A 24346-nucleotide genomic window follows, 5' to 3' on the forward strand; every position below is an offset into this window, starting at 1 on the left:
TGGCTTCTCCAGAATAAGGCCCTGGACATGAAGAGCTCTAAACCTTGAAGCAGACTGAAAACAGATGTCTCAGGGTTACTGCTAACTGTGCGTGCTCATCTCCCACAAACAGAGCCAATCTGTTCTGTGGTTTATGGTCACTTGTAGGACTCTCACTTTTTTGTGGCAGAAACACCAGTACTCAGATAACTCCATGGTCACAGATACGAGTACAAACATGAAATCTTCACTAGAGCAATGCCAGGACATGTCCCTTTTGGGAGTCTGAGCAGCCCGTGAAGTACACCGCAAAGTAAATTGTCACCAGGCAGTGGCAGCCTCCTGCTGCCTGTCCCCACAGCACTGTGCCATCAAGGAAGAGCTGTGACCGGCCCTTACTGACTCCCATTCCTCCTGCCACCTTAACAACATCTGCAGAACACAGGCATTGGAGGTCAGCCACTCTTCCCTGTCTGTCATAGGCTTTCTAGTACATCTCAAGACCTTAAGGGAGGCAGAGCCTGCCACATCTCACATCTGAAGGTGTTTATGCAGTGGCTTTCATGGAGCCACAGACAATGGTGACAACTACACTAATGTTTAGCAAATTCTGGAACAGAGGCATATACCCAGAACAAATAAAGCTAGATTTTATTTACTACTCAACTAGCACTTGCCATGTGAGCTTGAACATCTAACCTGACTTGGCTTCAGCCCCATCAGCTGTAGCATTGAGTTAGTTATCCCAAAAGCAGTTTATTCTCTATCACTAGATGTGTATGGTATCATTAAATCCTTGTTTTGACTGTGTTCCTATTGAGACCGATTATATTCACGTAAGTGCCATATGCTGTTTTAGCTTTCTTTCCTAATAAGCTTTAATCTTTTATTACAAAATGGAAACCATGCTTAAATATCAGTTCCGTTGACTATTTTGAAATTCTTTTACATGCCTTAAAACAAATAAAACTTAATCAATTAGGTGGGACAAATATAATTAAATATTATAATAATATAATAGAGTAATATAAATAACATTATATTACTCTAATATAATCACCAAGATTTTCAGTTCTAAGCACCTAAATCCAGATGTCTAAATATGACCCTAGTTATGATTTATTACTCCTAGACCATTTACAGTCTCATGTTTTCAAATACATCCTGAAGGCTTTGACAGATATATAGTTTAGGTGTTTGTCATGGGTTAGCACTGGCCAGATGTTAGTGCACCCATGAATATATGTTTTTTTCTCTAACAACTCCTGTGGGATGTGATCAGGAACAGAGCAGAGCAGGCTTAAATCTTGAAAACAAAAAAACCCACCAAAACTTTATTAATTACATAAGAACAGGGACAGAAATACTCTTAAACACACACAGAGACAGAAATAAAAACTTCTTAGAACATTTCTTCTCCCAGTTTCTACCTCCCCACCCATCACTCTTCAAAGACCAACCCTTGGGTTTTAGATTAAACAATCACCACTCAAAAACAAACTAATCTTCAATTCAGCAAGGGAGAGAGGAGTCTCTCTCACACCACAGACTGTTCCTCAGAAAACACGGGTCCACCCCTTATGTGTTTCCATGTCACTCATAGCACCGCCCGGAGAAGTCTGCTAAGGTGACACTCTCTTTTTCTTATGTCCAGCGCTCTCACCGCTGTCTCATAGGCCAAAACTACATACAGGGCTTTTTAAGGATGCTGCATGCCGAGCTCTCCCCTTTTCACCCAGGGGCCGGGGTTCCAGGAGCAGGTCTGCCCTGAGGGCAGAGGGCGCCACCTCACCCTCCCCCTCTCTTCTCTGCTCGCTCCAACTCTTCAAGTGCCAGTCACTGTAGTAAAAGCAAGGGCAGCTGCATCCACCCAAAAAATGCAGTTTATGTTCAAAAGAGACTTAAGTTCAGTCCATGGCTGACATTATGCAAGAGAATTCCAGCTCAGAAGGCTACTCCTCTCATTCTTCCATCGAATTCCTTCCAATCATGCTTTATCATCTCGGTCCCAGGCCGCTTCCCTCTCTCCGAAAACCACCAGTCATGAGAATCAATGTCTAAGAAAAGTTTCTTTCTACCAAGCAAGGGTTAACAGTTTCTTCTCAGCAGGGTGCTGCAAGCGGAGGCACTCCCAGGCTCCGCAAACCCCCACGTGGCTGGGCACCTTCTCCCGGAGTTTGGGGGGGAGGAGGGGGGTGAGCACACACAGAAGGCACTTCCACAGTTTTCCACCCCTCCATCCTGGACGGGGCAGCTCAGTTCCAGTCCTGTCCCTTCTCTTCTCCCCCCCCCGGGGGCTCCGGCTTACCTGAGCCGACCACGTGTTTCCCCTCCCCCACCCAGCCTCGTGGCCGGTCAGGGGAAGGAGGCCTCACACGTCCCTCTGCTGAAACCAGGATCTGAAAAAAGGCCGAACCCCCCAGACTCTTGCTTTTAACTCTTTGTGTCCTCAGAGGCGTGTCCAAACCTCCGAGTGACCAATCCAGGTGCTAGCAGAAAAGCTGATCACTGATTGGACTGCCCACATCTCCCTGGAAAAATTCACCTCCCCCCCAACCACGACAGTGTTTCAACGTGAAACATAACTTTATTCTTTCCTGTCCTTCGGAACTTTGTTTTTAAATGTTCTGGCCCTTCAAATGATTGTTTCCTTCTTTGTGTACTCTACCATTCAGTTTTCCCTCCTCTGATTGTTAAGTCACTATGCACAAAAAGTAATAACCATCTCTAGCCAGTGTCTCCAATACTCTCTGATTGCCCTCCCAAATATTAAAGCAAATCTAAAAAAAAAACCTGTTTGAATAAACAGGTGCAATCTTGTCTTTCAGAATTAAGCTTCCCAGGGGTTATCATCAATATTAAACTTGTAATTTAATACTGGCATACCAGAGTTTACCAAATACTCCTCAAAATCCTGAGCAAATATGCCTAGGGGTTGGATTTTATTACTTAGTTTTTACCACTTCCACCAAACTAATAAATACAGGGTACTAGGCCAACTCCCAAACAGAGTCTCCAGCCCTTAAAACCCTTGGAAACAGTAATTCATTGTGACTGCAAAAGGACTTGAAATCTACAAATTTGGTTGAATCATCTCCAGAACACTTTTAATTTCTCACAGAAATGAATCAACTTGTTTGTCTTAAAAATAACATTCCCAAAGGAATGTCAGGTGTCTTGTGCATGTCCTCATTTAGCCCTATGACATATGTTCTCAGACACTGAAGCACTTCATTGTGTTCTTGGCACACCGCCCCAGAGAGAAGGAGGTCATTGTTCTTCTTCAGTACACTATTCACAGGACTTATTATTTCTCTTATGATTTCTGGAAGACTTCTGCAGCTGAGAATATCCTAACAATCATTTGGGGTGGTAAGCAATTAAACAGGGATGGAAAACATGATGATATATGAGTATGTACATACGTAATTCACCACGTCTCTTGTGTAACGAGTCATCCTTTGTGAGACTGAATGAAGAGGCTTAAAGAATTATACTTTGGAAAAAAAGCATTGGGCAGCCCACACAGTTGTACTGAATTGCCATGTTCCACCCCAAGTTTTACACCTACAGACATTGCAAGCACACCAACACATATTTTATCTTTGGTTTAAATCCTTTGGCACAGGCTCCTCTTGGTGACACTTCGCTCCTTTACTTCTACATCCCTTTCAGCCACTTTCAGTTTGTTCCCCCTCCTTTTTTAACATAAGCAAAATCTGAAGTCCTTTCTGGGACCGTCAGACACACAAAGCACATGACTTAGTGTTGATACCCACAAGAGTGTTCCACCAAAGTGCAGATGCCATGTGTTTCCACGGCATGCCAAAATCAGCATCTCCCAACCCACTCTCATCAACTCTTCCTTGACGTAAAACACAGTCCTTGTGGCTGATGCACCCTACAAAATGAAGATATCACAACACATATTACATCAGGTTCTTTCTTAATTTTAACCAGGCTGCTCCCCCACACATATAAAGAACAGCAATTCCAGTGAATTTCATTTTCTGAACTTGAGGTATTTCATTTTTCACCCAGATACAAAGAGGCTTAAGGGACTGTATTTTTAACTGCATCTTGATTATCACAAATGGACAGTCTACTGTAAGAGTGGCTTTTTTAAAAAAAAACACCCTTCAAATTCAAAAATCAAAATATTTACTTTCAAGACTGAGATGATACAATAGAACTCAATATCAGCAAAAAAATAAAGAAAGGTTAGTGAATAAACAAAAGGTTGGTGTTTACCTGAAAAAACCCACCAAATAAATTTTAGCAGAGAACAGAAGATGGTAATACAATTATTTCTTTTCAGGAAGTTGCATCAGCATTCATAACTGACACATTACAAATTTATGTGTGTGTGTATATATGTTTCTTTTCTTTTTAATCCGTTTATTTCTACAGAGAAGCTTTTGATCTAGCTTCATCAGAACTGACTCACAGGTACTCAAAAACCAGAAGCATTTCAACCTTTTCTAGACAATTTTGTATAAAAGTTGTTTGTTTAGAGAGATTAGAAACTGACATACTACTACTACAACAAATTCCAGAAAATGAACAAGTAAAGTTAGTTGTGAAATCCCTCAAAACAATAACAGTTGCCAGTATATGTGCAAGTAAACGCTATTTAAATTTTTAAGCCTTTAAATCAAAATAATTTTCTCTTGATTTAAACAGTACAAAAATTTAGTAACAACAAGGATTTTCATTAAACCTTTGTTTCAAAACTTCACAAATGTTCATCTGCTCATCAACATCTACTCCTAACTATTGTGAGCATCACTGAAATTGTCTAGAGAAAGACCACATTAACATAGGCATTTCCTTATACTTTTATTAAGACAAAAAGACTTCATATTGAGGTTTATATAAGCTTTGCAGTATGACAGTGGAAAATAATACAAATAATTAAATTACATATTTACAGAACTTTTGCAAGAGCAACACTTGTGTTTACTTTTAAATTTTTAAGAATTATCTTCAATTCTAATCACAACCAGACACAGAAGGAGACTTAGTCCCTTGTTTATATTTTAGTGTTTTAGTTTATTTTCTATGAAAAAAAAGTTGATATTAAAAAAATGAAAAAATTAAAACTTTGTCCAAAAAAATCCAGGCACACAGAAAGACTACTGTCACCCCACTCCCTTCTTAGAAGTAACAGTAAGGTTTGCCAAATAGTCCTGCACTCCTGTGCCAACTACAATTCAATCAAAGAAAACATACTACCAACACATTATTCTGTTTCCCATCACTGCATAGGATTCTGTGTTTCACTTCCATCTACTAACTGTTTCATAGCAGTAAAGTGCAAAGTAGATGAGGTATGAGACACAAATATGGCAGGCTTCACAATTTTATTAGGGCTTGAACCATTACTCACACCACAAGAGCATTCAGTACATTATTCACAGAACAATGAGAGACAACTCAGACAAAAATACATTTACTGATACTTCAAAAACTAACTTAAACTAAGAACTGTTATTTTTGCAAGAATATGGAGTAACAGAATCAGAAATAAAGTAAAAAAAAATTCAACAAGACCTTAGGGTAGAACATGGTATTTGGTTCTTCAGAATGAGCTGAAATTTTTCTTTAAACTTAAAACAAGAATGAGTACTCCCAATACCACACTTCTTTTTTTAAGGTAAATTCACATAACCCATAATTTAGTAGTCATTAAGCAATCAAACAAAAAACCCCTAACTCAAACCAGCCCACAAAACAAATTTTAAGAACACTTGATCTGCTAAACAAGAACAGCTAAAAGCTAGAAGTCATCTGCGGGGAATACCTTCCTAAAATACTGAGGGAGAAATTTTGCCTCCAAATAAACTTCTTGCCATAGAGAGGCTACAGAATGCTCCTTGAGTTTTTTTTTTTAATTTCAAAACTATTGTGGGTAGTTGCAGTTTTAGATTAAAACATCTCTGCTTAAAATTTATTTTTGTTATAAGTGCACTTCACATTATCAATCTCAGTCTCCTATAAACATAGCATGCTTCTGTGAAGAATAGGGCAGGACTTAACTCCCAGGACCCCTTCCAAACTCATTTTCAAAAATTATGGCTGTTGTTGCAGTAACAGAAGCCAGTGGGATTGTATATTCCAAACCATTCTTTTCATCTCTACAATTCAGATGAGGATTTAGTACTGCAAGGTACTTTTTTTTTTTCAGACAGGAGGTATAAATGACACAGATGTTCAAGCATCCATTTTTCCCCTCTCTTCTCACCTCAGGTGGATTTAAGTGTGTCTGTTTCCCAGAAAAAATATCCTGTACTTTGAGGGTCAAATTGATACTCTGCCATTAAAGATAATATCTCCCAGTGAACAAATGACAGGTAGATGTGAAGTGCTGTTTTCCCCAATTCATAAAGGAACATAACCTACTGAAAGACAACTCAGTAGGCAAAGGAGGGAGGGGAGCAAGGAAAGGTAAGAGACAAACAAAAGAAATTGATAAGTTGTTAAAAGAAGAAAAAAACAAAACCAGAAAGAATAATTGAATTGAAAGAATAACTGAATCAGCTGAGCAGCTACAAAATTGATAGAGATGGATAAGAACAATCTACCTACAGCTGTCCTTCTCATTTTAAACTTTACTTCTTCCTCATTAAATACACTGTATTGCTCAAATGGCTGAGAGCTCCTTCACTATTTAACTCATAGAATAGTCTAACAGTGGATCTGTGACCAAGGTCCCTCGAAGTTCAGGATTAAATGTGCCTGTCCAGTTGAACATGAATCAGCCATATGCCCTTGCACCAATTAAAATGAAACATGTAATAGGTGGCATCAGCACAAATGCAACTGGGAGGCAGAGGGAAGTGATTGTAAATCTCTATTTAGTACTTGAGAGACAGCATCTGGAATATGAAGTTTTGGGCTCCACAGTACAAGACACACTAGAGTAGGTTCAGAGAAGGGTCACTACAGTGATCTAGGCTAGAGAAAATGATGCACAAGTAAAGGCTAAGGGAGATGTGTTTGCTAATCTCAAGCTATGAAAGCAGCGAGGGGTGTTACTATCTTTGTGGATGTGATGAGTGATTGCAGGGAAGACTGAAGCAGACATCTTGGAGATGCAGAGTGAGAGGACAAGAAGCCATGGTCACACACTGCAGCCTGTGAAAAATCTAATTGTACAGAAAGGAGAGCATTTTCTCTGCAAGAGTGGTTAAGACCAGTGCAGAGTAGCCAGACAGGCTGTGGAATTTAGTGGCCAGTGCTCAACCCTCCACATTAATATTCAAAATCCAGCTGAACAAGGTACAACATATCCAGTCTAAAGTTGCCCTTGACTTGAGTAGGAGGTTGGACTACATGAACTCCAGAAATCCCTTCCAGCCCAAGATTGTTCTATAGTTCATCCCTATTTGTTGACACCCCTCATTCTGTGCTATGATGGAAGCAGTCATCAAAAAGGGCAAAATTCCTGCCAGACTTTGTATCACATAATTCTTCCTCTGGGATGCACTTGATAAGAAAGGATGAATAGCTGTGCTCTCAAAATCAGCTTTCTGCCACTGCCTTATCTTTTTCTTTACCACCAAGCTTCTGCCACACAGTTGCTTCCACACCAACAGCTGTTTCCAAGCCCAGTAAGAACTCAATTCAATCCTCAACCTGCACAGGATTCACACCAAGAGCATAAATACTTGATCCTCATAAATCACATGATTTTTTAAACTACAGGAACCTATACGTGCTGGACAGAAAAAAAAAGGATGGATAAATTGCAAAATATGCATATGGACATCTCACTTCACATAGTTCCAGCTACTTTGAGATGTGCTTGTTCTTTCTTTTGAGTATTTTAAGCTCTCAAAGATGTTACTCTGAGTATTGGCAGGTGAGAGTGAAAAGAAAACGAACATCCAACAACAATAACATCCAGCTTGATAGAAGTATAATGATTAGTACAAAGATGGCTCCTCAGCTAGTGATGCTTCCAAACAACACTACACGCTAATGTAGTGTCATTTACTGAAGAAAACCAAACTTCTGCTCATGAATATCTCTCCATCTCAGCTACTTTATAACATCTCCTGAAAAACAGAGAACTTTGTTGGTAGGAATATGAATATCCTTCATCCTTTCTGTTACATATAATGAGTTACAGAGACTAAGTGAAAAGTTTAGTTGTTTAAGAAAAACAGCAGAAGGCTACATACTGCACATGTGGAGCTTGGAACATATCTGTCCTAAACTGGCAAACCCAGAAGACTATCAGAAGATGGGATCTATTTAGTTTGTTAGGTGAACCCTCAACAGGGTTGAAGCCCTGAAATTCAGCCTGTTGTAATGCTGCAAATAATAGCTGTAATATCAGTGTCTTTCTACAGTACTCAGTGTGGTAAATAGTGTTCAGAAACCACCTTCATCAAAAGTTACCAGGGAAAGCCTGTCCCCATGATACTCAAAGTGCATTCCCTGGGAATGCAGACCTATATAGAAGCCTCCCAAATAGGAACATTTCCAAATTTTACAGAAACACTTCAAAGTCTTCAAAAACATTTAGCACACTGAGAAGCAAAAAGTCTTCCTGCCTCCAGGGGTGAATGATGCAACGAAACATCTGCTATATTGACCATCCCTGAGGTTGGGAACATTTGCTTCAGGTCAAGACTATGTTTTTAGCTGCACTACAGGGAGAAATCAGGAAGTCACTATTGCAATAGGCTGGAAAAAAATCCATGGCTAGAAAGTCCCACACTGCAGGACTACTGTTACTTTTAAAGAGCAGACGAATTCGCCTTAAGAATTGCCTGTTCAGGATCCAGGCTGCACAATGGAAGGAATTCAGGTCTGAGAAAAGCAGCAACCCCTCTCCTTGGAAAAATGCTCTGAGAAGATCAGGGAGCCCTTGAAGGATCACTGTGAGACTCACTATCCAACATTTGAGACACCTCAGGCTAAGCCAAGGCCTGTTCAGTCAAGTTGGTACATGAAGGCATTCACTTCATGAGGCAGCCTGGAGAACTTTGGCTGCTGCCTTACTGATCCTGTTGCTTGCTCTCCCAAAGGATTTGGAGACCAGGTGAACAGGCATCAGAGAAACATAATAAGCATTCCAAGAACCAGTCTACAATATGATGTCTTCTCTGCAAAATGCGGGGCCATAGTGTCTCCAAACCCAGCCGTTACCCAGGTACCCATCACTTACTCAGAGACATGCTACAGAAGGGATTCAAATACCCCACAGATCACACTGAGCTCTGCAGTGATGACCCTCCTTCTACTCCCTTGTAAGGACCTCAGACTCAGATTGCTGTTGTCTAACTACTTGTCTCCTTCACAAAATTATCTTAATGGCTGGCCATGGTGGATCTGAGATACCAGAGATCAGACTTTTTTTATCTAGAAAGACACATATATGTACTTACCTTATTAGCTCATTATATTGGCTGGTAGCTTTTGTCCTTAAAATTTATTCCAGAAATTTATGCTATGGAATATTTTTATAGTCTTCTCATAAGGAACAAATAGCATGTTAAACGCTATTGCAGTCCAATGCAACTCTTCATTAAAAAGAAAATAATACAGATTTTATATGGTTTATGTTTGTAGATAAATTATTGATCTACTGTATGGATCCTGTCCATTATACACTACTGCTCTAAACTCAAAATATTGTTTTGTATTGTCACACTTGAATTTCAGCATCTTCCTATTTCTACCCAAACAAGTAAGAGTTCAATTCAACCCCTCCAAACCACTCCATTTTAAAAAGTTACAGCACTCTTTTTTCACTTCACAAAGACTAAGGATTTGCTAATTTTATAGTGAGCTTGATTTTTAAAACTGTATTTGTAGAATTTAAATGGAAAGAAACCAAATGGCTTTTCTCCTGCTAACAAGGGCTTGTGTAACAGCACACTGCACTTTGTTTCTGTTACTACACCAGTGTTTCGACTTTCATCAGTCTCCATGCCAGTAAAAAGACACAATAAAGGAATTCAGACTCAGTCAAGGTTTACTGTGCTCTTTTCAAACAGAAGAGTACAGGTGTTGCTCAAGCCACAAAAGAACATTTGTAGCAAAGTTTTTACCATTGCCAAATACTATGCTAATAGTAAAGCTTTCAACGAGAGAGGCAAGGGCTGCCATGCTCAGAGGATAATTAAGATATGCATCAGACCTATGAAGAATGGAGCAGGAAATTCAGGAATAGAAAAAGCAGCAATCTCTCTGCTGCTCCAGAGCAGCTTTGTTACAGTCACTTACTAAGGGGTGGGCAGAAGTAATGCCTTTCCAGTATTTATAATTTAACTTAAATTTAGCACAATGCTATAAATCTTAGCCCAAAAGCTATGAAGATAATCTTGTCTTCCAAAGAGCTTTTCAAAAGGATATTTAATCCTTAATACATTTCAAATGCCAGGATTTTTATTATGCCAAAATAATTTACACCTACATATTTACACCTATACATCTGACCAGAATTTGGCAAGTATTTACCAGCACTCATCTGGGTACATAAAACACGAATGCAAATACGTCAGAGGAAAAATGGAGCTGATGTAGTTCTTAAAAAGTGTTGTTTGTTGGATTTGGGGTTTTCTGAAGTGTGTGTGTGAGTATCTAAATTGACATGCAATATTTTAATAGCTCTTTATTTACCTGACATCTAGAAAAGGACAGCTTCACCTATTTACACGCAAACAAATACTTCAGCCATCCCCACTACCACTTCCCTTGATACAACTAAAACGATGCCTATGAACATCAAGATCACCTGGAAGCAGAGCTCCAATCTACCCAGCTCAAACAATGTAACCATAATTGTTGTATCCATTATTTCTCTTTTTTCTCCATCAGATCTCCTCTGCTCGCTGCCTGCTCACCTCACTGGAAAAAGATGGAGTTCCCAGTGGCCTGCAGACATTTGGAGGTGCTGGAGAGAAGATGTGTGTCTCCTTCAACAGTTTTCCTATTCTCATTCCTTCTCAGGAGGGGGAGGACATATTCAGAAGACAGCAGAAAGCAAAAGCTTGATCTGTGTGTCCTCCCAGGATAGCCACTGCTCCTGCCATATGCAGCCAGGCAAAGAAAGAGGAAAGCTGGCATCAGGAACACTGCTTGCAGGGGAAACGTAGGCAAGCACATGAACACCTCAGAGCAATGAGCAGCCTTTCAAAGCCTAGAAAACAAGAGTTTATTTCCCTTTCACTGGAAATACAGAAACAGGATGGGATTAAGTTTCCCATAACTGCACAAGGCTCCCATGCTGCCAGTGTCACAAGCAATGCAGTTTTTCAGGCAGGTGGCCACTGCAGGAGGGCTCAGCTACACCAAATGGAATTCAAAGCTTTGCTTTCAAATGTAATTCACTCCTTATTTCCAGGGGGAAAAAATAGCAAAAAAGAAGTAGTAAGGAAAATATCCTTACAATCTGACACAGCTGGTCTTAGTAAAGAGAGTAAGAGGAAACTTTCATGCTAGAAAATCTCTGACATTTAATATCAGGGCCATAAAAATCTCAGAAAATACCCTAGGTGTTGAGAAAAACAATGTGCAATCCACCGAGTTCTTCCATAAAAACTCAAATCTAAGCACAGAGCCCAGTGAAAGCATTTCACTTCTCTCCAGCCAGAGTTGCCTCATATCACAGCTGCAGTGGAAGGAGCCTTTCAAAAAAACATAGCAATCAGGGCCAGAACAGGCCACTACAATTTTTTGCTTCTCAGCAAATGCAGCGATTGATAAACAGCACAATTTCCAGCTTCCCTACCGAGAAGTAAGATGTTCTGCAGCATGAGAACAAGCAGTAAATGCTGTCCATTTTAAGAAGTCGTTAACAAATATGTGTCGTTGCACAGTATGACATCTGGGTGTGAGTTTCAGGTTTTCTGCATTTCTGCTCAATAAGAAATGCTTTATTTTGTCCCTTCTCCTTGTTTCTGATTTTATCCCTGTTTATCATTTACAAGACTGCCTCAAACTTTACTCCACCCTTTGAACTTCAAAGTTAATAACTGATTATGATTCTAGTGCAAGATAAATATAAAATTCACAGAAGCACAAAATTCTGTCAGTATTACTCTATGCTACATTTCAACAACAAAAGAGTCAGAAATTTGTTTCATCATCAACTCCTAGTGTTGCCATATAGCACTGTATGGGGCCCATGTATGGAAGACATTCAGTAAGTGTCAGACACTGATTAAAAACTAGGTTACTGCAGCCTTCACTGGATACCACAGGAAGGGGACACAGAGGAGAGGGTGGCTAATCTCATCATTCACACAAAGGAGCAAAGGTCACAGATGGATCATTACCTCTTAAAGACAAGAAGCAATTACTCTTATAACAAAGATGAATTTCAGCATTAATAATAATTGCCTTTACAGTGTATGTCACAGAAAAATAGTGGGGGCTTCTTAACATTATTATGGTGAATACTCACACCTACTAAAAACTTAAACAAGATTTTATTGTTTACTGAACCTTCCCTCCTTCAGACAAATCTGTAATAGCCTTTTTTGAGCTACTCCTTTTCCATTTCTTTAAAACAGCTTACAACATTACTGTTGCAGAAATCTAGTATTTCTGATTAATAATCTATTATTAGATAATGCATGTTCTAGGTATTTGTAAAGACCATACAATATCCTACACATTATGGTTGTAATGAATTCATGAGTTGCTTGTGCATCTAATTCTACAATATCTAGGCAGTTTACTCTGGAGTCACAGATAAAAGTCTGTTACTCTTATTCCATGAGGACCTTTCTCTCTTGATGAAAAGTTCAGTAAGAAGTAGACCTTCTGCTATAAGAGTACACACAATACAAAAATATTGCTGTATAGAGGGAATACCAGTTTTTATATGCATAATATATCAATTTCCACATTTTACTGAGTATGGCACATGATGAGAATGAGGTTCTAAAAGAGTTTTTAAAAGCCATTGTGTCTTAATCTGTTTCTCTAATATTTTGAAAAATTGAGGTTTAAAGGGTGTCCAGACATGGTTCTCAGCTTAAACTCCCCGGAGCCAGGCAGCCTTACCGGACATAAACCTCATGACCTATGTAATGTAAATACTACCTATATAGTATTATCATATGCAAGAGCTGCACAACTTCCAGTTATCTGCTTTCAGGACACAAATCCTGCTAACGTTTTTAGCAAAAAAGTCTCATGCTCTGCAAAATAAAGACAAGTAGCACTTACAAGCCTTTAAAACCCTCCTTCTAGGACTCCAGTGCTTCTCCATGGTTCTCAATCTTTTTAATGTTGTTGCAATTTTTTTTTTTTAATTGTCTCTCACTTATATACCAGAAAGATCCCATGGTAGCCGTGAAGGTCTGTTGACACGGACGGGGATGAACCAAGAATGGGTGGGTTTTGCCCAAGAGGCTTATGTGGAAAAAGAGAAGCTGACATCGTATTTCATATTATCACTATGTAAGGGAGACTGTCACATTACTCACCCATGCTCATCTTAATAGGTAAATTTTCTCTGCTTGCAGCCTCCACAAGGTGTCTCCTGGCCTCCATCACAGCTTCCTTTTGTTTGAGGTTCATGAAGGACTCCCAGAGAGCTTTGGCAGCTGGATCACTGTAAGAAAATGACACAGTTACACTAAACATTGCTAGAATAATGGAGTAAGCTTAAGACAACATTTATGTTTTGAGATGAGTGCTTCTACTTACTAATCTCTCAGGTGGGCAGGACACACACAAAAATAAAGTGATAGATTGATTATTCTTAGCAAAAGATTGATTATTCTGCTACAGTTTTACAGAAAAGTTAGATCTTTTTGCTACCAATTATAAAGCATTAGAATTCATATATAATAAATAAGCATGCCATTCTAAAAGTAACCACTACTGTTCACCCATGAGAATATCAGAAACAGTCCAAACTTCTTCAGTTACTAAAAAGCTGTGGAAAGGATGGGTTCTAACTTCCCCATGAGAGTTTATATCCCAAAGCTGGTATTTCCAATGCTGCAGGTTGTTATAATTTTGATGAACTACTGTCACTTTGGGTTTCATGGATTCTCCATATGTGAAATGAATAATCCACAGCAGAAATTAACTGTCCTTATGATTTCTGTAATTACAGATTTCCTTTTTGTTGTTTTTGCTGCTAAACCTAAATCAGGCATTTTTGCAGCTCATCTGCACTCTCTTCCCTGTCAGTCTTCTCTTTCCTCCAGACACTGCATTTCTTGCTAGTGTGAATGAATTCATTGTTCACTCAGTGGCAGGGGAGAATAAGGTAGGAAAAATTCCTTGCTTGAGACTAAAGCCACACATTGGGATTAACCATGTAGATTTTTTTAAATTTAGTTTTTGTTTTAAAGGAAAAGCTTCCCTCTGTTTTTTCCTCAGGAGACATTTTACTCCTACAGACATTTTGATGTCATTTACAACATGCTTATAAATATGCCAAAACAAGCTCTGTTTCATGGAAATAGAAATTCATAATAATTCATTTGATATCCATTCCAGAGCAGCTGTTCTTATGCTCTGCTGCAGCAGTAGGGCTGTATTTAGCAAATCTGTGCCCTATCCCAAACCAGGTAAAAGGATCACCAAGCCCCACTTCTGACATCCAAGCAACCCACATCCTCTGTCAAAGTCTGAGTGGGTGGAAGGACTGTGGGAAGAAAGTTGTGTTACCCTTCTTCTGAACAAATCACATGAGTAGGAAGTGCAAATTTCGCCCTACTGCGATGGTTTAAAGAAAAAAAAAAATCAGATGACCTAACGCAGTCTTTCCGTTTCTCTTTCACACAGTGCAACTTGACCTCCTTCTAAACACAGAGGCAGGAGGCAGCACCTCCCAAAAGCAGCTGGGGCACCTGCAGCAGCTCCTGTACTCCATCACCAAATGCAATCTGAGCACTGATGCTGTGACTTTTCATGGGCAGCAGCTCCAATGAGATTGCTCACAAGAAAAACTACAGTGATATGTAACATACAATAGTGCAAGAAATGAGAGATTTCCAAAGCAACTAGATGCTTCAATACAATAAACCAATTTCATTATGGAAAGGGTTATCAAGCATAGGGACAGGATTCCCAGGGAAGTAGTGGAGTTATCATACCTGGAATTGTCCAAAAATGAGTAGATCTGGCACTTTGTGTTTAGTTTAGGGGGCATGGGAATACTCAAAGGTTGGACTTGATGATCTTAGAGATCTTTTAATAGCTCTGATTCTGTGATCCTCAGCCATGCTATTTTTACAGATTATCTACTCAATCTACTCCCCACCAAATATCACTTGTAAATGCACTGTATTGATCCTGCTCACATCACATTCACAGGGTATGTTTCGCTGTCACAACTGTAGCTGAGGTTTGGAATTTGTAAGGCCACTGCACTGCCTGATAACTGATCCCTTCCTGAACACACAGTTCCAATACCAAATCTACAGATATCAGGAATTGCACCTGAAACTGCCTGAAGCTAAATTTAAAAATACTTTTTTCCTTATTTGGAAGAAAAATAAGTCAAACTTCTCTTTAAGATCTTTAACCTGTTCTCATTCTCACAATTCTCATCACCATAAATGTAAGCACAGAGTCTCATACAAACAAGACACCAGGAGCTAAGCCTTTAAACAAAGGAAAACAAGCAATATAAGGAAGCTAAAATAAAAGCCTACCAGATTTTGCACAGGTTTTTGTAGTCTCATCTTCCTCACTCTTATACTTCATAAAGATACTTAGCAAACAGTTGTCATGGGTTAGCACTGGCCAGATGTTAGTGCACCCATGAATATATGTTTTTTCTCTAACAACTCCTGTGGGATGTGATCAGGAACAGAGCAGAGCAGGCTTAAACCTTGAAAACAAAAAAAACCCACCAAAACTTTATTAATTACATAAGAACAGGGACAGAGATACTCTTAAACACACACAGAGACAGAAATAAAAACTTCTTAGAACATTTCTTCTCCCAGTTTCTACCTCCCCACCCATCACTCTTCACAGACCAACCCTTGGGTTTTAGATCAAACAATCACCACTCAAAAACAAACTAATCTTCAATTCAGCAAGGGAGAGAGGAGTCTCTCTCGCACCACAGACTGTTCCTCAGAAAACACGGGTCCACCCCTTATGTGTTCCCATGTCACCCGTGGCACCGCCCAGAGAGGTCTGCCAGGGTGACACTCTCTTTTTCCTATGTCCAGCGCTCTCACCGCTGTCCACAGGCTGAAAACTGCATACAGGGCTCTTTTAAGGATACTTGCATGCCAAGCTCTCCCCTTTTTACCCAGGGGCCAGGGTTCCAGGAGCAGGTCTGCCCTGAGGGCAGAGGGTGCCACCTCACCCTCCCCCTCTTTTCTCTGCTCGCTCCACTCTTCAAAGTGCCAGTCACTGTAGCAAAAGCAGGGGCAGCTGCATCCACCCAAAATGCAGTTTATGTTCAAAAGAGACTTAAGTTCAGTCCATGGCTGACATTATGCAAGAGAAGTCTGGCTCAAAAGGCTACTCCTCTCATTCTTCCATCGAGTTCCTTCCAATCATGCTTTATCATCTCGGTCCCAGGCTGCTTCCCTCTCTCCGAAAACCACCAGTCATGAGAATCAATGTCTAAGAAAAGTTTCTTTCTACCAAGCAAGGGTTAACAGTTTCTTCTCAGCAGGGTGCTGCAAGCGGAGGCACTCCCAGGCTCCGCAAACCCCCACGTGGCTGGGCACCTTCTCCCGGAGTTTGGGGGGGAGGAGGGGGGTGAGCACACACAGAAGGCACTTCCACAGTTTTCCACCCCTCCATCCTGGACAGGGCAGCTCAGTTCCAGTTCTGTCCCTTCTCTTCTCCCCCCCCCGGGGGCTCCGGCTTACCTGAGCCGACCACGTGTTTCCCCTCCCCCACCCAGCCTCGTGGCCGGGCAGGGGAAGGAGGCCTGACACATCCCTCTGCTGAAACCAGGATCTGAAAAGAGGCCAAACCCCCCAGACTCCTGCTTTTAACTCTTTGTGTCCTCAGAGGCGTGTCCAAACCTCCGAGTGACTAATCCAGGTGCTAGCAGAAAAGCTGATCACTGATTGGACTGCCCACATCTCCCTGGAAAAATTCACCTCCCCCCCCAACCACGACAACAGTAAAGCATGGAAAACATCCTAAAAACATCTATAGAAGTCAATAAAAGAGTGCATGTGATGAGGTTACATCATTTTTCCATAATCCTTGCTTGCTGCTCTCTCTTTCCACACCACATGTGGATCAGTCCTGTCACTTCAGACGGCAAGGTCCTTGAAAGAAACAATTATCATACTATATTGTATCATCACTACCAGAAGTCCCTGCTTCAGCTGATACTTCTACTTTTTAGTAAACTATAATATCCCTCCAAAATAACAGACCCATTATTTTAAACTAAACAAAGAAAAAAACCTTAAGAATGAGTCATACCAATGCTTTAAGAAAACAAAAAAAGGAAGCGCTATGGATTTGCTTTTTGCCTTGTATATTCTTTCTTCCTCCTTTAACCCCAGTAAGTTTTTCTTTAATCACAGGACCAAAGTTTGCAGGATCCCTGAGGCTGGTTTAATACACCAAAAATAGGAAAAAGCAAAACAACTATGGTACAGCCTTAAAGGAGATGAGAGTCAACCACACTCCTGTATGCTACATCTCCGTCATCCAGAGTTTCTGTAAGACATTTTTCTTCCCACAACTTTGCAGAGTACTTAGTGGTTTAGGTCTCATATATATAAGCAGTATGAGGTCAATGTATATCAATAGCTAACAGTCAACAGACTAGGTCAATCCACAGAAAACAATTTTTAAGCTCAGTAATTTTTTTTTTTAATATAATAGGGGAAAAGAGCCACAAAAGCACTTGTATTTTTTCTGCTGCTAACACTTTTCCTGTTCCCCCTCTATTACCCTTTCCAAGAAAGGTTTTTGCTTTGAAAAACACCCACTCTTAACCTCCATCAGTGACAAGACATGACTGCTGGGAATGAGTCAGTAGGACACAGTACAGGGCTCTGGTGTTGCCTCTTGCCTGCTCTGAGAAGTTACCACAACATATTCCTTTCAGAGATATCTAATACTCGGAAAATATATTATCTTATCTTACCCTTTCAGGGAAACATTTGTCTGCAACTGCCTTCCAGCTCTTGTTGTGGTGCCATTCCCCTCCTCTTTTTCCCATCTGCAGTTCCTCTGCTTTGGTGCAAATGCCCCACTCCAGTGACACTGGCAATCAGTGATTTCTACAGAATCCAGCACCCCAATTCAAATTTCTCCCTTGTCTTGCATTCCTTGACTTCCCAAGAACCATGTAATGATTTTACACATTATCTAGTGAACCTCTGCACTCCAAAAGTAGTTTTCTGAAATGAAACAGTTGTTGGGGTTTTTCTAAATATTCGATGTATTACAAAACCCTTAAAAGATATTGTCTGAATGATGATGGTTTGGTTAAGAAAAAATAAATCCTTTATAGTTACACAACAGTACAGCTCAAGAATTCAAAAACACCCTTCAAAATAAATGTCACAAAATTAGGTAAATATTACAGTACACAATTCTGTGCAGTTCTATTACAAAATCTTTTGCAGGGCACAGCAAGCCTAATGAAGATAAGAGAATACTAAAATTCAGGGGCCTCTCTGATCAGTTTCACCAACAAGGTGAAATTTGCTCACTGATTTTATACCCTGTCCATTTCTTTTATTGCTATCGTCAATGTATTGCACCTAATTAACCAGTTATATCAGAAAACAGAATAAAAACAAGTGTAGCAGTAACCTGGTTGAAAATTTATTAAACAAAAATATCGCATTAAGTTCAGAGAAAAAGCATAAGTCTTTGAAAAGCCACTGGACACAGTTATACCATTCAATTTACCAGATATAAAGCATATATAAACCAAATACTAAACATAAAGCAATCTTTGACAAACATCTCATAATTGCAAATTTCTGCCTTCCCCTCATATACATTTTTTTTAATGAGACATTCTCTGTTCCAAAACTAATTAACTGCACAGAATTTGTACTTTAAAACGAAAATGGAAAAGATTATAAAGAAAGAGGGAGAAATCTAGACAACTAAAAGATGCAGCTTCCCTACTTCTGGTATTTGCATGCCAGTTTTCAAAGCTTAATCATGAAGACAGAGGGGAAAAGGACCAAGTCATCAAATCCATAGTCTATACGAATCCTAAAATGAGACACCAGGTGGCAATAGTGTCAGGAAAAAGGTGCTGATGAGAACCAGTCAGAATGACTGGCATGTTCCATGCTGACTAAAGCTTGATGCAGGTGCTTCAAAGCAGCTCCATATTTGCAGCCTCCAGAGACACATTTTCTCTAATTAAAGACAGGAGAGATGGAAAAACAAAAATTAAAATCAATAATAAAATGACTTAGCCATGAAGTGGCTAACTAGCTGGCTTCTCAAATTTATAATATCCAATGGAAAGACCACACAATGAAATCTGTTGTTTACAAGATGCAGACTGAAAAAGCCTGCAAGATGTCAGGGTGAAAAAGCCAAAACCCTGAGCAGAAGTAAGGGTACAGTATGGTAAGCAGTTCTTTTGGTGGTGGAGCACTAGCTTCAGCAATACTCACTGTGGGGGAGCTTGCTCTCATTCCCATGGGACTCCTTTCAGCAACGTGTTCTGATAACTAATTTGTTTGATCTAGACATTTACAGGTTGATTATCAAATGCCAAATCTTGCATCTGTTAAAATAATTGTAACTTACTTTCTTGATATGGTCTGGTCCTGTCCTTCAAGGACAACACTGCCAAGTTTATCTGACAGAAAGTATCCCCATCCCTGATCATTGGTAGGCTTAGTCTCAAAGCTACTCATTTTGAACAAATTTGGGGAGAACAGGGGAGGTTGGTGGCACTAGGATGTGCTATTTCCAAGCTGGAGGCAGTAGTCTGGAAATAGGTGAAATCAAGCACCAGTCCATGGAGAGCAAATGCAAAACTAGAGGCAAAGATAGAAATCTGGGGGTACTTATCCTGAGGGGGTCCAGAGGACAACACCACAATTTACCCTTGGTTGAAATGACATGTGTCTTGCTTCATACCACCAGTACAGAAAGATACTTCCCTTACTGCTTCAGGTCTTGTCTATTATTTATGAGTTATTAAAATATGGTCTTCCTGGTCTCTAATGCAAGAGCAAAAGGTCAGGAAGCAATAAGCCTATACTAGAAAATATGTTCATCCAATTACTAAGTGCTCCTCATTTACCATTATGTTTGAATAAACCATTCCTAACCCTCCTAGCATTTAAAGTATTCGTTTGGCAATATATTTCTTCAATCAGCATGAGTAATTAACCAATGAAAACAAGTCAAACACTCTTGTCCAAGCAGCGTACCATAATCCCCAAAATTATCAGCCACATATGGGCTCTCTGGCAAGCTATTGCAAATTATAGTGATGTGATCTAATTTTGAGTCAAGGAAGATAAAAGTGACATGTACATTATCTATTACTGGATTTTTGCCTGGACTTTTTTGCCTAACAGGACAAATTCAGGTCATTCTGTTTTCTCCTTATAAAACACTAGAATTTCTTTCAGTTACATGTAGGCCTTGCCATGTCCCCAGGCTTAGTGAAAAACAGGTCAAGAGTCTCTTCTAGAACCTTTTCAAATGCCAAATTGAGAAACCAGTATCTACATACAGTTTCCTTCACAGATCTCCTGCAGCTTAAATGAAGGAAGAAAAAGATGACTTTGTATAGTTTTATTTTGGTTTTAAACCTCTTGGTGTCAGGTGAAAGCACAGCCTGTATCATAACATCATAAACAGCAAATAACCAGGTGGAGGACATCATAAGATACTAATAAGGAAGGAAGGATAAGTAAATGTTCTTATTTATACACCTGGCAAAGGACATGGGATTTCAAACAGCAATTTGCTGACACAGGCTCTGAATAGGAGACAGAAAATAACTGTGAGTGGGCTTCAAAAATTAATCAACTGAAATGACAGAATTTCAGCATAACAAAGTAGTCATGTTTATACTTTCACAGATTAAAAAAAAAATCAGAAGGCAAATTGTGGTCATCTCAACATGTGCCAGATTCTGTGGTTATTGTATCAGCAAAACTTTCACCTTTCGCCTATACAGCTTTACAACTCAGCTGTGCCTGTATATTTTCACAAGAGGAAGGCAGAAGAGAAAAAATCAGTAAAGATTAAATGAGAGGGCCATTAATACCACAAAGCTGCCCAAAACTGAGTGACTGCTAAAAAAAAAAAAAGTGGGCTGCTAAGTATTGCCCTTGCAATAACACATTTCTTTAAAGACAACGCAACACCACACTATGTGCACAGCACTTCAGAAAACAACACCAGGTGGTCAGAAGACCATTACTATGAAGGACAAACCCATTGCTGCAATATGTCATTGGAATACCGATAAACCTAAGAGAAGCACAAGCCTGCGATAAGATGCAACGAACTGGCTTTGAGCCTGGAGCAAAGGCCACGTATCCAGAGACATCCTCCCTCCTCCAACTGCCCCGCTGTTTTGGAGACCACGGAGGCGGCGCCAAGGCTACACCAGATGTGCTGTGGATTGCCGGGGACAAGTGCCAGCCTGACAACTGTGGTGGGGACAGCAGAGTCCCTGACTGCACCCCACCACACACACAGCAGCCCCCACTGGAAACAACCAACAACGTCTGGAATGGCCTCCCTGCAGCAGCAGCTCCTCCATGCCACAGGGATTGTGTGGACATGCTGTGGGGACTGCCAGGTAGATGAAAAGAGCTCCACACGCCCATGTTCCCAGAACCCAGTTGGGTTCAGAGAATGAAGCTGCTTTTCGTTTCACCCTTCTGAAAGTGACCAAACAGCTCCAACATGATTTATCTGAAATTTTCCATACAAAAACAGCTATCAGTATTTCTGGGAGCTCAGTCTCTAGCATGGCTGCAATTTGAGCACATCCTAAGCATGTGCTCTTGATGGTCTAAGCCAATGTGTGTTCAACTAAAGATTCAGCAATACTTTATTCAGATTAAAAAAAAAATCCACAACATTTTTGTTTTCAAATAAATGTAGGCTGCACATTCCCAGAAGGAACTAACATTATTTCTAGGAAAGCAAAGTAACATTAATTTTTAAAGTGGTTCCTAGCAGTGGTTCCTAGTTCATTGTGCTGTTGAACATTTTGTACAGTTGGCAGATCTGTTCAGCCTAATTAAATGCACTTCAGACAGTACAAACTGGAACTATTTTCCAATCCATCCTAACCTTAAGTAAAACCATACAAAAAGCTAATGTCATCTTGGTATTGTTCTTGCAGAAAACTGCAGGAGCATGAAAATTACTACCTCTGCAATAGATTAATAAAAATTTAGCAACATGGCATAACACACAAAACCTTTTAAAACACAAGATCTTTGCAGCCCTTCAACTTAGAACATTATTCTCACATCCTCACTTAGATGTATGTTAAAATGCTTCCCTGTATTGGTTTTTATGATTAGAACATGAAGCAAATAGTACAAAAAAAAAGCCTCCAACAGCCAATATTAAAGAACATAAATATGTTCCTAAATAATTTAATGGTTATTTCCCAGTTTCACTCCAAGCCCTCAAGCCACTCGGTGGGTGTAATCTGTCCTAGACTCAACTGTGGCTGTATACTTTGGCACTGACTCAAAACAGAGAGGTTATTGTTTGATTTATATGCCAAGGGCCTCTTAGATAAAGGGCTAATGGCAGGCTGAAAGCTTCAGCCTTTGCATATGGTGTTTATACAGACCCTTCTTTCCCCTCCCTCCTTTCTGTGTATACTCCAGGAAGGCTGTGTCACATCAAAATCAACTTAATTAATTAACTCATACTAGCATAATTTGATTGATAAAACAATTGATTAACTAAAGGTCACACAGAGTGCTGTTAAAACACCAACTTTTCTGCCTCAGCCACACAAGGTTTTGAGATTTGCATTTTTCCACGCTGCAAACAGGAATTTTAAAGAAATAATCTCACTAGAAAAACAGATGAAAGAAGCTATGAGAAATTAATCTGTCAATTAAAGTGCACTGCAAAGTTAATAAACTAATCAGTGCTTCATGAGATATTTATGTAAAAAATAAATCACATCTTACAACAGAAACAGTCACATAAATGAATTTTCTATATTGTTAGTTCTGCAAACTATTGAGCTGCCCCCCCAAAAAAACTAGAGGCCTTGCATATGTGATATACTTTGCTATTTACTATATCCAAACTAAGAGTATTTCCTAGTATATAAATTTCTATACTGTTAAAATACCTCAAAACATAGTCCTGTATAACCAAGTTACTGTTTATTAGATGTTAGGGAACTTCATTATCAAATTACACAGTAACTACTTTTCTGCAAGACACAAGCACCATAAATTTTAATTAAAAAAATAAAATCTAATTTTTAAAATACAGACAATAATTACAATAAGACTTAATGTTTAAGAGCCTTTTGTCACCAATTTATTTTAAAACACTTATTTTAAACAACAGACATATAAAAAAAGAAGTTGTCAGGCATTTTAAAAGCAGTTCTAAAATAATATTTAAGTAGTTGCAAATCAGCTTACAGCCACCAAGGCTGAAGTGCTTTGAGCAAAACTGGGAGCTGCTTATTAGCCACCAGTTTTACAATGGATTCTCCTCTGGATTACCTGAAATATCTGTGGTAATAAAAAAAGTGAGAAGCGACAGGAGTTTGTCAGTTCACTGTATGGTTTTCAATATCCTGGTACACATACCAAGGAAATACAGTATTCACTGGACTAATACAGTAGATTCATTCATAAAAAGGCAAGATTTGCCACTAGAAGTTAAAAATTTCTTAATATTTTGCCTCCTCCCCTGTTTTTACTTTGGTATGGGTCTCTCCTTGTGCCAGTAATACCGACCCAGCACACAGAAGCACTTTGCAAACCAAACCAGGAGTGAAGAACTTCCTTTACCTACTCCTTGACAGCTGGGAGGTGCCAGGCAGTTCCACAGGATACAGCCCATGTTTTCCATCATTACTGGTTTTGTCTACAGTGGACTCAACGTGGCCAGAAAAAAACCCAACAGGCAGAGCACAAGGGTTATTCTTTGAAAGCTTGAGCTCACAAATAAGGGTACGTTGTGGAGTGCACCAGGAGAAAGTTGGTTAAAATACACCAATAAGACAAGGAACAGTTACTGTACACAAGTTATTATATTCAATCCATGATATTTAGCTTCATAAAGACATACCTAAAGATACTGACACTTAAGGACAATGCCAGTCAAGTAAACTTGAATTTTGCAATCATTTTCAGACATGGGATGATAAAACAGATTATTGCTTACCATTAGAAGAGAAAATAAGATTCACAAGACAACACCAGTGACGGAGACCAACAGTAATAGAAAA

The 24346-nt window shown here is 39.6% G+C and overlaps 1 protein-coding gene across 1 annotated transcript in view; it reads right to left on the reverse strand.

Moving 5' to 3' along the window:
• SCFD2 (sec1 family domain containing 2) overlaps positions 1-24346 on the reverse strand; it is a 211314-nt gene that overhangs the window by 156688 nt on the left and 30280 nt on the right. Inside the window, exon 3 of the mRNA XM_063401933.1 lies at positions 13431-13558. Coding sequence (XP_063258003.1) covers positions 13431-13558 — 128 coding nt within the window. The remainder of the gene's footprint in view (positions 1-13430; positions 13559-24346) is intronic.

Source organism: Prinia subflava, chromosome 7 (genome assembly GCF_021018805.1).
Source record: "Prinia subflava isolate CZ2003 ecotype Zambia chromosome 7, Cam_Psub_1.2, whole genome shotgun sequence".
NCBI classification, from domain to species: domain Eukaryota; kingdom Metazoa; phylum Chordata; class Aves; order Passeriformes; family Cisticolidae; genus Prinia; species Prinia subflava.